The sequence below is a fragment of the Vicia villosa genome, linkage group LG3, assembly GCF_029867415.1.
Source record: "Vicia villosa cultivar HV-30 ecotype Madison, WI linkage group LG3, Vvil1.0, whole genome shotgun sequence".
Classification (NCBI taxonomy): domain Eukaryota; kingdom Viridiplantae; phylum Streptophyta; class Magnoliopsida; order Fabales; family Fabaceae; genus Vicia; species Vicia villosa.
In genome coordinates, this window is record NC_081182.1 from 41,680,823 (window position 1) to 41,697,671 (window position 16,849).

The window sequence follows — 16,849 nt, forward strand, 5'->3', positions numbered from 1 at the left end:
CGCGGTCTTTTAGGAACCACGTGGAATCCGTGTTGTTCGGAGGGTTGGATATGAAGGAGCCCTGCGCGGAGTAGGGTCCTCGGCAACGAAGGTGCTCGTGGGGAATGCTAGTGTCGGGCGTTGTGTAACAGCCCGAGCCTTCGGCGTTCCCGGCACTGTCACCTCACGATCTTCTCTACCCCCCTCACTAGTAGAGTTTTTGCCTTTCGTGGGAATCGAACCCTGTACCCTCGCGGAGAGCATGCGATCATGTCGGGCGCCACATGGTCCGTGTATACGGGTTTTCCGAGCATGTCTAAGGTGGGCATCCTAGGTGCAGAAGAGGGTCATGGAGGAACGTGGGCCTCTGAGGTTTACCGGGCCGAAACTATGTTGGGCCTAAACTTTGGCCCAGTCCAGAACAGATACACTTCCGAAAAGATGTTTTCACCCGTAACCATTATATTGTTCTTGTTCTAACCGTTACATATTTCATCTCTAATAATAGTTAATAAGAGTTGTAGGACCGTAAACAATTTACTTCAAATTTTAACCAGTTGTGAAAAATACAAACCCACAAACATATATTGCAAATAACAATTTCAATTTGGTTTTATGCAATTTTTTCCATCATCTATTTAATATCAATTTATTTTCCTACAATTTTTTCCATCTGCAAATTTAGTATTGAAATCTCATAAAAATAGAGTAATCTTGAAATAACCAAATTGTAAATAACAATTTTTCCATCCAGCAGAACTTTTGAAACAGCTAATGGTTTCATGGTTTCATACATGATTATTTATGGCGATACATCTCTCAAATATTCTGAAGATATATCTTGGGACTAAATCTTAAAAAATGAGGGTGGTTCAAAAGTGTGTAAAAGAAGTGCATTTGAAAATGCATTGGTGTGAACGCCTATAAGGATAAAAAAAAAAGTGTATATCCCTTCTAGAAATTTCAGACGAAAAGTGGGTCTATACTATTTATGGCTTATTAAATCTCTAGGTCCAAGGGAATCCATTTCGTTGAACAAGTGGTGTAGTACACTCCAAAATGTAGTTTTCCAAGTTTTGACAATCTAAACATATTCAATTACATGAAATTCTAACACACTTAAAATACTTACAACGAGCTAAATTAATTTTACGAATGCATTTTCCTTCAAATATCTCCAAATTGTAACAGTAATTTACTTCTTTATTCTTTGTGTATCTACTACTAACTAACAAAATTTCTTCCCATTTACATTTACACAATAACAATACCTAAATATAAAACAAAAGTAAACTATATGTCTCCATGGAATCTATCAAAATGGCATGATATGTGATGTCTTGGTTTCATAAGAAGAAAGACACGATTTCGAGTTAACCCTAAAAATCTGTAGCAAATCCGTACACATTTGACGCACTTGAGGAGAACAATAACCCTGTATCAACAACAGTATCTTCGTTAACCCATTCGCCTGCGTAACCGCTTCTTGCGCTTTCTGATCCCGAAACAGATAACACACACTCCACAGTATCGTCACCGCGTGCCCCGTCGCCACGTTCGACACCTTCAGAACTTTATTCAGTATCGCCGCCACACACGCCGCGTCCTCACACATCTCTTTCCTTCCCTCACTCGTCGTCGACGCGCTTTCCACCAGCTTCAACGCCTTCTCCACCACTTTCACCGTCGTATTAGCCTCTGTTAGTAACCTCGACAACGTTTTCATTGCTCCGAATTTCACCAGTTTCACCTTGTTCCTTTTCGGTTGCGAGATCGCTACTAAACACGATAAACAGTTTTCAATCACCTTCGGATCTTTCTCTGGTTTCGATAAATTCAGTAATTCAATTATCAGAGGTTCGTTCTCGGCTATCAGAATCTGTGATTCACCGTCGAGAGCTATAAATTTCAAAACCCTAGCGGTTGCAATTCTCGAATTGTTGCTTCCTCTTCGTAAAACAAGAAGCATAGAATCTAAACATTTTTTGTTCTTCCCTTTCAATATATCGTTTTTTAAACCGTCACGATCTTCGATTTTTTCCAGAACTAAACCTAACGCCGTTAAAACCTGTTCGAGAAACTCAACGCTCCCGTCAACATTGTCGAGGAAAGTAACCATAAGAGAAACAAAACCGTCTAATTTCGCGAGAAAAGCTCGGTTCTGATCGGAATCCTGACCGAACCGAACCGCTTTTGTGATTAAGCCGAGCCGGTTTATACGGTTTAGACCGGGAGAACCGGGAGAGGTTCTTAAATCGGTGATTGTTTGAAGGAGTTGATCTTTAGAAGGAACTGAAGGTAGAAAAGGCGGTTCGACCCGGCGGTGAACCGAGTCGGTCCAGATCTGGATGAGACTATGTAGAGTACGATTCGGAACGAAATCTTTAGTTTTGAGAATCTGCATGGTGGCAGGACATGTGTTGTTGCCATCGTCTAGCCAGCGCTGGATACTGGCACGGTCGTAGGTGACACCGGTGCAGAGGCTAACGGGAGATTTCATGACGTCGAGGGAGATTGGGCATTTGAAGAAAGTGGGAACAGTGATGCATAGATCGATAGCTTTTTCTCTTTCTCTAACCATGGTGGAAGAAAGTGGAGAAAAAAGTGAGAGGAATAAAAGAAAGTGAGAGATGAGAGGACAAGAGGAGAGGGTTGTGTGAGATATGTGGGAATGGAAGGGGATATAGAGGGATTGATAGGGAGAGTCAAAGGTGGGTGACGTAAGATGCTTTGCCTTTTTTGTTTTTTTTTCATTAATATATTTATGTTGTTGTTGTTGTTTTTGGGACGCTTTTGGTCTTTGGTCAACGATGGAATTGTGGTGGGGAGGGGACATGGTGGGGTGCGTTATTACTGGGTGATTGTCTGGAGATTGTAGCCGTTGGATATTGGTTGTGGTGTGATGAAGGGTTTGGATTAGAATGGGTGGCACGTGCAGAGTGAGTGGATATTTTGTGTTGGATGGAGGGGAAGTAAATGCTTATGATGAGGAGTGGGGAAGCTGTAGAGAGGAGAACGTGGGATGACACGGATCCAATTCAGAAATAATATACTACTGGTATTTGGTGCAATGGAGTAGTATAATCTACCGTTCTTTTTTACGAATACTTAAAGAACATTTATAAATTTATTAAATTTCTAGAACTGAATTAGTAGGATTAAGGCTATACGTTTATGATGACTCTTTATTTATATTATATTTATATTATGTTGTATTTATCCATTGCATCCTTTTTTATATAATTAAAACTATAATATTAAAATATAGATTTAGTTTGGCCATCGGATCGCACAAGCCTTTAAAAAATGGGTCGGACTCATTTTATGCACCATATTAAGCAGTCGAGCCGACCGAGTTAGTCCATTTAAACATATTAGCCCACCAGACCGAAACAGGCTGAGTATAGCTTAGATTTTAGCTTTAAAGTTTATATGATAATTAAAACATTTAATTTTGCTTATGAAAATAAATAATATTTAGCAGGTAGTTTAGTGCATGATTGGATCATCTCTAGAGATTAACCAATGTATTATAGTACTCATCCTTATATCAATAGTTTAAAAAAATCTTCGTATCTGAGTTATCTAATTCCGCATGGACACCAATAGTTATATCCGTAAACGTATTTTATGGGTACCTTAATATCCGTATCCGTTCCTGTTAATCCCTGTTTGTAGTAAATTAAATCAATTAATCATGAAATATTTTATAATTTAAGTTTTTTTAATAATATTAAAAAAGTATTATGGACGTTATTGTTGAGCTAAGAAATAAATACTTTTATTAAAATATGTAATAATTTAATGATCATTTGTTTTTAAAAATGTATTTTTATACAATAATAAAAGTGTCATTGTAGAAATATGCAGCGTCTGTATGTGAGCGGGGTAGATAGTTAGGTACTCGTGTCCACACTTATATCCGTTTATTTTAATGAGTAATTATTCATGTCCGTACTTATATTTATTTTGTAAATTTTTACTCTACTCGTTATGGACGTTTTTTTACGAATACCTATAAAATATGAACCAAATTGTCATCCCTAATCATTTCCTTCCACACATCTCGCTCCATCAACTAAACAAGTGTAATAAAATTAAAAATTAATATATATAAAAGAAAAGAAAGAAAATATTAGAGAGATAGAGATAAATTTGTAAAAGAGATAATTGGAGAGAAATAATAGAGAGATGATCCAATCCCAATTATTGTGAATTTTAGTGCCTAAAAGATAAGTTTAATATTTTTGAAGAGATTAAAAAGATTAATATTTTTTAAAATTATATGTATTCAACACGTTAGAAGTAAAAATAACTAATTTTTTTTATAAAATATTATATATATTTAATGCATTAAATATAAAATATTTTATTTATTTACAATTCTTAACCGGTATCTTTTTAGTTTATCACCACCGATCCTAATTACTGTTGTGGGGATCGAACCACTAGCTAAACCCTTAACTAAAAACAAATTTTAAAGAGCCTTTATATCAAATTCTTAATTATCAATTAATTTCCTCCAAATAAGATAAATGACAAGAAAAAAAAAAAAAAAAACCATTTCCAAGTCTTATTATTTTTGTTTAATTCCTATATCCATTATATGTGGACATGATTCCTCCCCTCAAATCTATCATCCGTGCGGCCAGCTCTATTTGTTTTGAATCATTGCCCCCTTAAATTGAGGATTGAATGAATATAATTAGGATGTCGTGGTATTCACTTCTTATATTAATTGACCTTCCAATAATTCAGTCATTAAAGTACCTTGATCTACAATCTATTACTAGTATACTACATACTTGAACATCACACGACTTGTCTTTTACTACTATATCAATTCCCATCACCACTTACAACTACATTTTTTGTATAAAAATGATGGATATTGATGAGAAAGAGATCCATGTACTCATGACTCATTATGCCTTTCTAATATTTCCTCGTGGGAAAGGTTGTTTCAAATTTCAAATTTTACAGTAATTACTTTTCATCGGGCGTGTAGGTAGAGAAGGGTGGGGAATGTTACTTTTATTCTACACTCATTATGGCACCGAAAGCAACCCTATAGACATTATGATTTTTCACTCCCAATTCTCATCATTTCTATTTTTTCTTTATTTTTAAAATATTATTATTAATATTTATGTTGTTACTTGTTTGATTTTGGTATTTGAAGTTTGAACGGATCAATTACGTAAGATATGCAAAGTGAGAAATTTGGTGAATGGTAGCGTAGGAGCAGTTGATTCATGCCGCAAAAACCCTAAGAACATAGATTTGCATGACAATGACATAAAAATTGTAATGTGATATTTGACCAAACACAGTGCATTTGTACATTATTTGTGTATTATGTTATTCATTCATAAAAATCCAACAAAAATTAAGATTGGTGTCTTTGTGTTCGCATTAAGTTTCAAAAATAAGTAAACACAACAAGTCCAATTAAGTTGGCGAATCTGCACCATACGGCACTGGATGTCTAGTAGCGTCTACCAATTTTTTCCAAGTCAATTTGGGCAAAGTTTCAACGTTCATATACAATTATTAATCAACTTTGAAAACATGATTTTAATGAATAGTTCAGTATTTTATATTTTGGGTCTGATTGATAAAAATAACGATTGACAGATAAGTTAGCTAATAGTTATAATGACTGATGACTGATAACTTATAGTTTATAGCGGATGATTGAGACTAATAGCTTATAAGCTAATTGAAGTGTTTGGTAAAATTAGCGGTTCAGTTAATTTATAAATGTAAAATGACATAAAAGATATATAATATTTAATTATTTTATTTTAAATTAAAATAAATTATAAGGGTTAAAAATGGATATTAATTAAAATAATAAGGATAAAAAAGGAAGAAAAAATAACAAGCTATAAGACATAAGCTAAAACGCTATTTAAAATAGCGTATGGAAAATAAGTTATAAGCTAATAAAATAAGATATAAGCTCGTGATGAAAATACCGTTATCATATGAGCTTATAAGACATAAGCCATAAACTATAAGCTCGAAAACATGTCTTACCAAACAGAGTCAAATGTAAAATCGCGCTTAAACTGGACTTGTAAGTAATCAACCACCCACTTACAAATAAGCTTATATGCTATGATACATTGAAACCCACCAAAATTTATGAAGAATTTTTATCAATATTGATGAATAAGATTGTTATCACTACACAATAATAATGAAAGAAAAAAAGAAATTTAAAAAAGAGAATTAGGGTTTGACAAAAATAAAGGGAAGAAGATGATAATTTTCTGCAGAGTTTCTCCGTGTCTAAAACTGTGAAAAATTTTATTCACTTGCAACTGAAAATTCTATGAATACACGTCTCATTACAAAAATAGAGGTTACTCCCTCTATTTATAGTTTCAGATTGCTTTCTCCCTAAACCAAAGTCCAAACCTACAAAAGTCAAAAATGCATATTTTGGTCTACGTTGAAATCCTATGTCAAGCTACCTGCTTTGACAATTCGACAACTAACACTAAGTTAGACTAATTCGACACACCCTCCATTTGTCGAGTAACATTATGCTTCAACATAAGGAATTACAATCTCAACACACCACTTAATTCATTCTGTCTAAGCTATCTACATTCATCATAACTCTTAGTCTTCTGAATACTTCGACTTGCACTCCTTTTGTCATGATGTCTGTAATCTAATTTTCAGTTATGTAGTGTTCTTGATTCATCTTCCTTTTAGCTACCTGCTCTTAAAGATAATGGAACTCATTTCTATGTGCTTTCGTGGACCATGTGATATCAGATTCTTCGCCAGATTGATAGCAGACATGCTGCCGATCTTCATGGTAATTGCTCCATGATCTTTTCCTGTAATCTTTGACCAGATTCACCATTTATGTTGCTTAACATGCACAAAGAGTAGCAACTATGTACTCTGCTTCACATGATGATAGTGCCAATACTGGTTCTTTTCTCGAACTTCAAGCAAGTGGTGCACCACCTAGCATAAATACATAACCAGCTATGGATTTTCAATCCTCAGCATCACCACACCAACTTGAGTCAGTGTAACCCACTAGTTTGCATTCTTTTATCTCTTGAGTATTTCTCTTTCATATTTTCTTTGATGCATCATCAAGCCGCTACTACTTTTGTAGAATTTGATGCCAATAAAATATGAAATGTCGTCCAGATTAGACATTTCGAACTCCTTGTTAAGATCACCTTTGAAGTCTTCGATCTCTTTCTTGCAGCTATATATTATCAACAAGTCATCGACATAGAGATATAGTATAAGCAATTCACTCTTGCTTCTTCTTACATATACTCGATGCTCAATTGTGCACCTCACAAATTCCGTCACCCTTAGGAAACCGCCGATCTTCTTATTCCAAGTTCTTGGAGCTTGCTTAAGTTCATACAAGACTTTATGCAGTCTGTACACCTTTCTTTCTTCACCATGTTTCACAAACCCAACTGGTTTTGCAACATAGACTTCTTCGTCTAAGGGACCATTTAGAAATGCACATTTAACATCCATCTGACACATGTGCCAATTGTTCGTGTTCGCTAGACCAATAACCAACCTGATTGTTTTGATCCTAGCAACAGGTGCAAAAACTTCATCAAAGTCAATTCCTTCTTTCTAAAGAAATCCTTTCACCACAAGTTTTGCTTTGTGTTGAGTTACTTCACCTTTGGGATTCAACTTCACCTTGTATACCCACTTGACATCAATTGCCTTCTTGCCTTGAGGCGATTCAACAAGTGACCAAGTGTTATTGACTTCGATGGACTTCAATTCCTCATTCATAGCTTTCACCCACATCGAATCCTTCAATTCCTTAGCTGCACTAACATGTTCAAAATCAACATAGAAATCATCGTTTACCAACTCACCATCATCATCAACCACATCATTTGAGTATATTTCTTCTGCTGGACTATATCCTTTTGCCACTAATTTTGCTTTATTTCTTGTAATTACTTCATTTTCATCCATCTTGTTCTTAAATACCCATGAAGTACCTACGGCGGTTTTATCAATAGATGTGAAACAAGTTTCTTGTCGCGGCGTGAATTACAACAGAGTTGCCACTGAACTTTATTTATTCCAAAGGAAAGGGAAAACATTAATAAAACCTACGAACTAAAAGAAAAATAGTTATCGCAAATAGGTCGGGTTCGGGAGTTGGTTATGTAAGGGGAAGTTATTAGCATCCTTACATCCATTGTACTCAAAGAGACCCATTTAGTTAGTTTCACGTTAGAGTGTTAATGCGATGTTAGTTTGTGATCTTCTACTTATAATGCGAGGAGAAAGAAAGAAAAATGTTTTAGGTTTTTTTTTATATTATTATTGTGCCTGACAAGGTTTAAAAATCCTACTCCTAAATATCTCGAGGTGCGATGGAGAACTCAAGGCTACGTAGTTTTAGGTAGCAAATGTTTGTGGATTTTTCCATTTTAGCAAAAGATTCTCAAGTCCCATTCAGATGAAAAACTTTGCTGCCCAAAACATGGATAATTGAACATTTGCATTGCTTCAAGAATGAATGACTTAATCTGGATCAACACAAATTTATGACATCATTACATACAAAAAAGGCATTTAACAGCGGTTGGAAAATATATTTAATCATGTAGGTCCTGGCGTTTCTATGTAGAGTATTGTTGTAAATGCATTACTTACAATCACGGCTCTGGGAGCGTTGTAGTATACTAGAAAGTGTGCATGATACCACAACTGTTAGCTAACTCAAGCATTGTTATAGACCAAAAGGTCCCAGGTTCGATTCTCAGTAGCGATATTTTGTAGTTTATATTATTCTGGCGTTCAATATACAACCATAATTCGTTTTTGTAACCATTGTCAAAATATATGTTGTTTCTTAAAAAAGAATTCTCTGCTTTTAAAAATATACATTCATTTATGAATTGAATATCAAAACTTGTATTATATCAATGATACAATTATATTAGGAACCAAACAACCTACAATGTACACTCAAATTATGCATAAGAAGGAGTCAAAGGAATAACGAATAAGGGAAAAAGAAATTTGAAAAGACAAAGATATGTGATTATTCAACAGCTCGAGGTAGCTAGTCATTCAGAAGATCTTTCCAACTTCCAAGAGAAGAAAACGTGGAGATTTAAAGAAGCAATAATTAGAAGGAAACTTGACTTGCATGCAAATCTTTTGGCTTTTAGACTTTCAAAGATCAGAGAAGAGGAACAACTTAAAAGAACCAATGTAAAAGCTGAAAACCTCTTTAAACCAAAACACAAAAAGAACTTCATCCAAAGAAATAAGAGAAGAAGAAGAATCAAAATGAGTACTTATGTTGAAACTCCATCCAAAGAAATTAGAGAAGAGGAATAACCAAAACATAAAATGAGTACTTCAACCAATGGTGATAGAACAAGAGTTGACATGGCTGTACAGGTCTAAGTCATTGAAAGAGACCCTGCTACCGAATCTTTGAGACCCAAGAGAGCTCTCAGGAAGAGGAGATTAAGAAAAAGGGTGAAAAGACCAGTCATCATTGATTCTGATGATAATGATGAAGTAGATTATACTTGGTCAAACTTTCTCTCAGCCAAAACATGTATATATGATTAATAAAAAAAATTATTTAATGAAATGTTTTGTAGTTTTTAGTATGTGAAACCTTTTGTAAGTTTATTGAATAAAATTTTTATTCTATGGTTTCTTATTTGTCAACTTAAGGTTACATCTAATCTAGGGCTTTCTTATATGATTAAGGTTTTTTATATGGTATTAAATTTGAATAAAATCCAAATACATTTGCAACAAAACGAAAAAATACAGGAAAATACTTAGAAATTATAAGACACCAAAATCTAAACCAAAACCGTATCCAAAAACTAAAGCATATTCATAACAAAAATATAACTCTAAACCAAAAGCATATAAAAAATGTACAATATACAACATGAACACAAACAAAACAACAAACAAACGGTAAACATGAACCAAGAACAATATAGATCATTGAACGAAATATGCAGCAAACAACATGTACCAAAAAAAAGGAATGAAAACTAAAGATGAAGAGTATTGTACTTCAAAGATGAGGACGGGAACAAGAATGAAGATGTTGAAGATTTGCGATTCAAATGAACAAAGAGGGTGAAGATTTGAGTTCCAAATGAATGGATATGATAACCATACATACTACGCTTATGTTGTCATCTTTGGTTCGCTTGTTCGCCCAGGGCATCTTATGAAAGAAATGGAGAATAAGTTTTGTTTTAATTTATCAGTTAAACCTTTAACCATAGTTGAGCCAATCCACCGTTGTTAAATCATTTTCGATTTATGTTTTCAATAATGGAGTTAATTGACACAAACTTAATGTACTCGAAAAAATGGAAAAATATAGTTGTTGGGAATCGAAGTTTGTTACACATAATTTATTATCACGATTTTCAAGAACAACCGTCATTAAATTACTTTTTATAATCACCGAGCGCTTCAACTTTAACATATTACAACGCTGAATAAGATACCGTTGTAACTTTGGCATTGTTGTGTATAGTTTTTATAGTAGTGAAGTACTCTAACAGTGAACCCTACGACAATGTCCAAGTACTCGGAGAAGGAAGAGGTATACGCCTAATCATTTCCTTTTTCATTCCATTTGTTTGAGGAAAATATTTTGAAAAGACAACTTGACGTTGGATCAAGTGTTTGATTATGAAATTATTTGAATTGACAAAGAGAATGTACTTGATGTTGGATGAAGCAATAGCGACGCGTTCGACGGATTTTATTGGAAAATAGCTTGATGTTGTATCAAACGTTTTTATTTTGAAAGAATTGATTTCAGGATGATCAAGTTGTTAATTAATTCAATTAAGCTACTGAACAGAAAAGAATCATAACGAAAAGGTACGAGAAATTACAATCAAGGGATGAGGGTACATTTTTTTTGCTATTCGCACCGGTTTCGACCCATCACAGGTGGGCCATTAATCCGGCTCGTGCGTATAGGGATGAGGGTACATTTGTCCCATGAGAATAAAATGAAGCAAATAGAAGAGACTTGAAGTTCATTAATCATTTAATCAAACTCCACCACATTTAATTAATTAATTAAACTTAATCGAATCAATTAATTAAGTTAATTAAAATTAATTATTAAAGACTAATTGATTAAAACTTAATTTCCATCAAATAGTCAAATTAATTAATTAAAAACAACTTTAATGAATTAATAAATGACAAAAAAAGAAAATAAAACAAGATAGTAAAAAAAAGAAAGGGGTATTGAAAATAGAAAGAGAGCTACGCCCAAAAAAGAATGAGAAGCCTAGATTGTGGGGTTGTGTAACAACCAAACAAAAAATGTTTGGGCCCTCAAGCAAGATCCATAAGCTCTCCTGGCTTCTGCTTGGTGCAGCGAGTAGCAAACAATGGGGGTATGCATGGCCAAAAAATATCCGGGCGATACTCAAAGCCCAAGAGAGGCTAAAACTCTAAACTAAGGGGGTGTGACTTAAAACTAGGAAGTTTCACATTGCACCCTTGCTATTTCTCACAAGCCCTATCGAAATGTCCAAAATATACTCTGTTTTCAGAGATACATCTCCGAACACACTAAATCCCCTTTTTTTTAGAAAAATGTAATTCGAAGATACATCTCAGAATAAACTGCATGTTAATTTGAAGATGTATTTCTAAAAATACCATTTGTCTCTAAACAAAACAAATGATATTTTTGATAATTGCCTTTTAATTTAGGTAATGAAATCTCAAATTGAATGGATAGAATTGTAGACACATTCATAATTAACATATTCATCAATGGTCATAAATTGGAGCTATACAATCATTATAGTATCTCCCTTTCTAATTAATTATTGTATTGTGGCCTTTGATATTTTTACCAATAACATTTAAAAACTATAAAATAATAAAGATTAAAAATAAATTTGTAATTATAATAATGTATTTGAAACCTAAATAAATCATAATATTTATATAAAAAATTATAAAATAAGACATTCTTTTACTGTATTAATAATCTTCTAAAATAAGAAATTTATGCATTAATAACTTATATATTTATTTTAAATATTACAAAAAGATATATAAAAATTTGTAATTATAATAATATATTTGAAACTTAAATAAATCATAATATTTGTATAAGAAATTATAAAATAAAATATTCATTTACCGTAATATGAATCTTCTAAAATAAAAAGTTTATGCATTAATATGATATATTAATTTTAAAATTTTCAAAATAAATCGTATTTTTAAAAATATATCTACGAATTAATCTTGAGTTTATTCTAAGATGTATCTTTGAATTAATTTTTTATAGAAAATGACATTTTCAAATAAATGAAATTTTTTATAAAATGTATCTCCTAATTCACCTAAAAATATTTCCGAAATGTGAAGGGTGTATTCCGTATATCAAGGGATATAGAGAGAAATTGCCTAAAAATAAAGGTGATGATGGATGTAAAGAACCGGGTTGGGCCTTAAAGGCCCAAACCTTTTCCAATTGAAAAAAAAAAACTACCCTTGTTATCTCTATCGCTCTATTCTCATAACCTCCACTTTGTTTCTTTTCTTTCTCATATCAACAACAATTAGAAAAACCAAACCACGCTCAAGCACGGCCTCAACTAGAGTACAACCCGTGCTTCAAACTTTGTGCTTCTTCTCCTCTTCCTATCTATGTGGTCTCGTTGTTGTTGGAACTGAAGAAGTGCGTTTGGTGCTCTGTCTGTTATGTCGGTTTGTTGTGTGCAGGTGTGATTGCTGGTTGATGAAGTTTGGTGTATGGTGGAGGGAGAATGCTGCTCGATTAGAATTGTGTGTTGGTTTGTAATGTGTAATTTGAAAATTGTTTGAAATGTGTAAGTTTGAATTTTGAAATTGAATGAAAATGTGATTTTGAGTTGTAATTTGAAAGTTTGGTTGTTAGTGTGATTTAAAAAAAAACGTGTATGTGATTGTGGTGTATGTGGTCCCCAAATGCAAACAAGCTTGGCTCATGAAATATGGCTTCTAATGGCTCAAAGTTACTTGAAATGCTTTAAAAATTGGCTCATATGCTTCTAACCAAACAAATTGAAAATTGGCTTGAAAAGCATTTGAAATGGCTTGAAAAAAGTCTTGAGCTTGACTTAGAAACATGAATTTGAGATGTGGCTAAAAAAATGATTTGAGAATAGACTTAAAAATAAGAAAAGATTAAACCAACATGAAATTAAGCCTCCATTTTGAATAAAAAATTAAAGTAAAAAAAAGTGATTATTAGATGGAACGAAATGAACCAAAATTCAAAAAATTTGACTTTGACTTTGAATTTTTTTTTTTTAAATGGAATGAAATGATTAAATGGAATGATGCAAATGAAAAAAATACACCAGATGAATGAAATGGATAAAGGACAATAATGAGGTATGACAATCCAAATGTCATTACGTTTAAATTAGATAAGTTCTTCTTGCATAGCAAGTAACCATCCCTCGTCAAGTAAGACGTTAAATATGGATTTAGATTCAATCTAAGAAATTAAATCAAAGTACTTACATAAATTATTAACTTATGATCTAGTACTTACATCTCTTTTGATATCTCCTAGAATTTGATTTAATAGATGATCTTTTGTGATTGTCCAAACTTGAGGCAGTTGGTTCGAGGTCTCTTGTTTTTTATCCTCACGTAAGCTTTCTTCTTTATCTTCATTAATGTCCTCATCCTTTGTTGAAGGAATTGAATCATCTTTGGGACTTTCATCGTTGATCATCTTTTTCGTTATCACCTATGAAACATCATAACAAATACCTTTTCCCGTCTTTTGGGGCGAGATATCATCATATGCAACATGAATAGATTCTCCCCACAGAGTATGAGGTGACTTCTTATTTCAGCAAGACCATTAAGTTGAGGAGTATATGGAGCAGTGACCTCATGTTCTATTCCATTCTCCTCACAAAACTTCTAGAATTCTGTGGAGTTATACTCACCTCCACCATCCGTTCTGAGAATTTTCAGCTTCTGACCACTCTGCTTCTCAGCCTTCACCTTGAACTTCTTAAACTCAGTAAATACTTCATGCTTGAGCTTGATGAGTGTTACCCATGTCATTCTTGTGAACTCATCCACAAAAGACACAAAATATTTGTTTCCTTCAAGTGAAGGTACTGGAAATGGTCCACATACATCAGAATGTACTACTCCCAAAGCATGCTTCGCTCTGGAGGCTACTTCTGATGCAAATGGCAATCTTGGTTGCTTGCCTTTTATGCATACCTCACATGACTTCTCAGGCTTCACAATCTTCGAAATGCCATGTACAAGCTTCTTAGTACTTAGATGCCCTAAGCTTTTATAGTTCAAATGCCCCAACCTCTTGTGCCACAACTTACTTTCACCTTCAACGCTTTCTGCACTAAGACACTCTGCTTCAGCTGTTTCTACATTCACCTTGAATGTTCTGTTTCTTCCCTTTTTAGACTTCATAATCAACTTCTGATTGGAATCATGCAACGTGAAGAGATTGTCCTTCATAAAAATTGAGAAACCTTTCTCAATGAGCTGACCCACACTCATCAGATTGCTCTTAATGCCAGGAACATACCAAACGTCTTTGATTAGAAGATTCTTCCCATTCTTCACTCTGACTTTGACATTTCTCATACCTTCTGCATTAAGGAACTTATCATCAGCACATCTGACCTTTGTTCTCCTACTGGAGTCAAAATCTATCAGCCATTGTTTATTTCTAGTCAAGTGATTTGAACACCCAATGTTCATATACCACCAATCTTCTGAATACTGTTCAGAATCAAAAGCCATCAGTAGCACAGGTTCATCATCAGAATCTCCTCTGGCTATATTTACTTCTTCTGATTTCCTTCCCTTGTTTGACCTACAATCTCTAGAAAAGTGGCCAAACTGTTTACAACAGTAACATTGAACCTTCTTCTTGTCGTACTTCTCCTTTCCTTTTTGATATTTCTTCTCATCAGAAGTTGAGGTTTCTGACTTATGGAATCTATCAACACGTCTATTCTGCTTTTGGTTCTTCTTGACAAAAGAAGCCTTCAGAGCTTGCTCAAATTCCCTCTTAGAAGTTTTCTCACTGTTCTTCATGTTGAGGTTCTCATATTACTTTCGCAAGGACTCAAGCTTCACCTTCTTCACTGATGCGTCACCACCGTAACATCTGACCAGTATATCCCACGCCTCCTTCGACGTCATCGAATCAGCAATCTTCTCAAACACATTCGCATCCACATAATGATGGATGTAGAATAATGCTTTCTGATCCCTCTTCTATGTAGCTCTCTGCGCCTCTTTTTTTTGTTCTGTTGCATCTGCTGCAACTGAAATGTATTCTTCAGTGACAAGATCTAGAACATCTTGAGCACCAAATAATTCACGCATCTGAATCATCCATCTGTTACAGTTCTTGCTTTCAAAAACTGGAAGTTTGGTATTCAAACTGCTTCCTCCACTCATCTTAAACCTTGTACAATTCACTCAGATCTCACCACTCAAGTGTTTCCCTAAAACCCACAGAATTAGAAAGTATGACTCTATTCAGATTTTGTTCAAAGATTCAACAAGAATCTATAATCAAAATCAAACACACGGTTCACAATCACTCGTGTTTCCCGTGTATTTCCCAGTGGTTTCTGAATCAGAACCAGAAGCTCTAATACCAATTGTTGGTGTACAAGGTGATGAAAGCAAGGAGGAATAAAGAAGACGGCGGCTACTATTCATTAAAGAAGGATAAAAATGATGGATATATTTATGACAATTACCACTAGTCTATTTATATACAAACAAAAGGGTGCTACATAAGCCTTAGTAGAATAAACTTAACAACTAAGGTATCACTAGAATAGTAAATACTATATTATTCTTCTAATAAAATTTTATAATAGAAAATTATAAACATGAACTGAACTGAAGACTCATTCATTCTTAGTAAACAAAATATAAAATCTATATCAGATGAATGAATTAATTCTTGATAGAAATCAAAAAACGTGTTCGTCTTTATGTGATTTTCTACATTTAGAATAACCTCAGTTAGGTTCATCTCCATTAAATACTCACTGTACATAGAAATATTGAAATGATGCATATAATAACATTATATTTATTACATTTATCTTTCAAAAATAAAAGTTTACATTATCGTAATATCAACACCTTAATGCCGATTCTTTTTTCTTAATAACATGTTGGAGTAAGAATTTTTTTTCTATTATTTATACAAAAAAAAAAAAAAATGCATACTGAATACAAAATATCAAATCCATAAAATTAGTTAAGAATACATATTAACACATAGAGGTGAAGTGCTTATGTTCATATTTTATGGTATGAAATTTCAAATCCAAAATGAGAGACAAGAACTATACCAACACTTATCATTAAAATCACCAAACAATGAATACAATTCTGACAAATTTTAATCGAATACATATATAAGTTCTCTAATTAATATCTATTAGGGTTCACCCCCGCAATAGCGAGATTCGGTTTACCTCCCTTTTAAATTTTTTTTGAATTACCCCCTATAATATTAATATTGTAAGTCTTTTGCCCCCTAAGAGGAAAAATTACCCCCTGTAAAATATATTTTTTGATTTTCCCCCCTGGTTTTTACACGTTTAGGGGGGTGCCCAAATATTACAGGGGGTAAACCAATTTTTTTTTAAAAGGGGGGTAAACCAAATCTCGCTACTATTGCCGAGGGTGAAAGTCATTTAACCCTATCAATTATAAAATATTAAATTTTTAGAGTAAGATCTGTCTCATTGATTGTTTTTGTTTTGAGCAAGATCATCAACCAAATATTATACACAAA

The 16,849-nt window shown here is 33.5% G+C and overlaps 1 protein-coding gene across 1 annotated transcript; it reads right to left on the reverse strand.

Moving 5' to 3' along the window:
- Nucleotides 1-963: 963 nt before the first annotated feature.
- Nucleotides 964-2,668, reverse strand: LOC131655518 (U-box domain-containing protein 27-like). Its single transcript, XM_058925375.1, has one exon. The coding sequence runs from the start codon at nucleotides 2,558-2,560 to the stop codon at nucleotides 1,295-1,297; it is 1,266 nt and encodes a 421-aa protein (XP_058781358.1). The 5' UTR covers nucleotides 2,561-2,668; the 3' UTR covers nucleotides 964-1,294.
- Nucleotides 2,669-16,849: the final 14,181 nt, after the last annotated feature.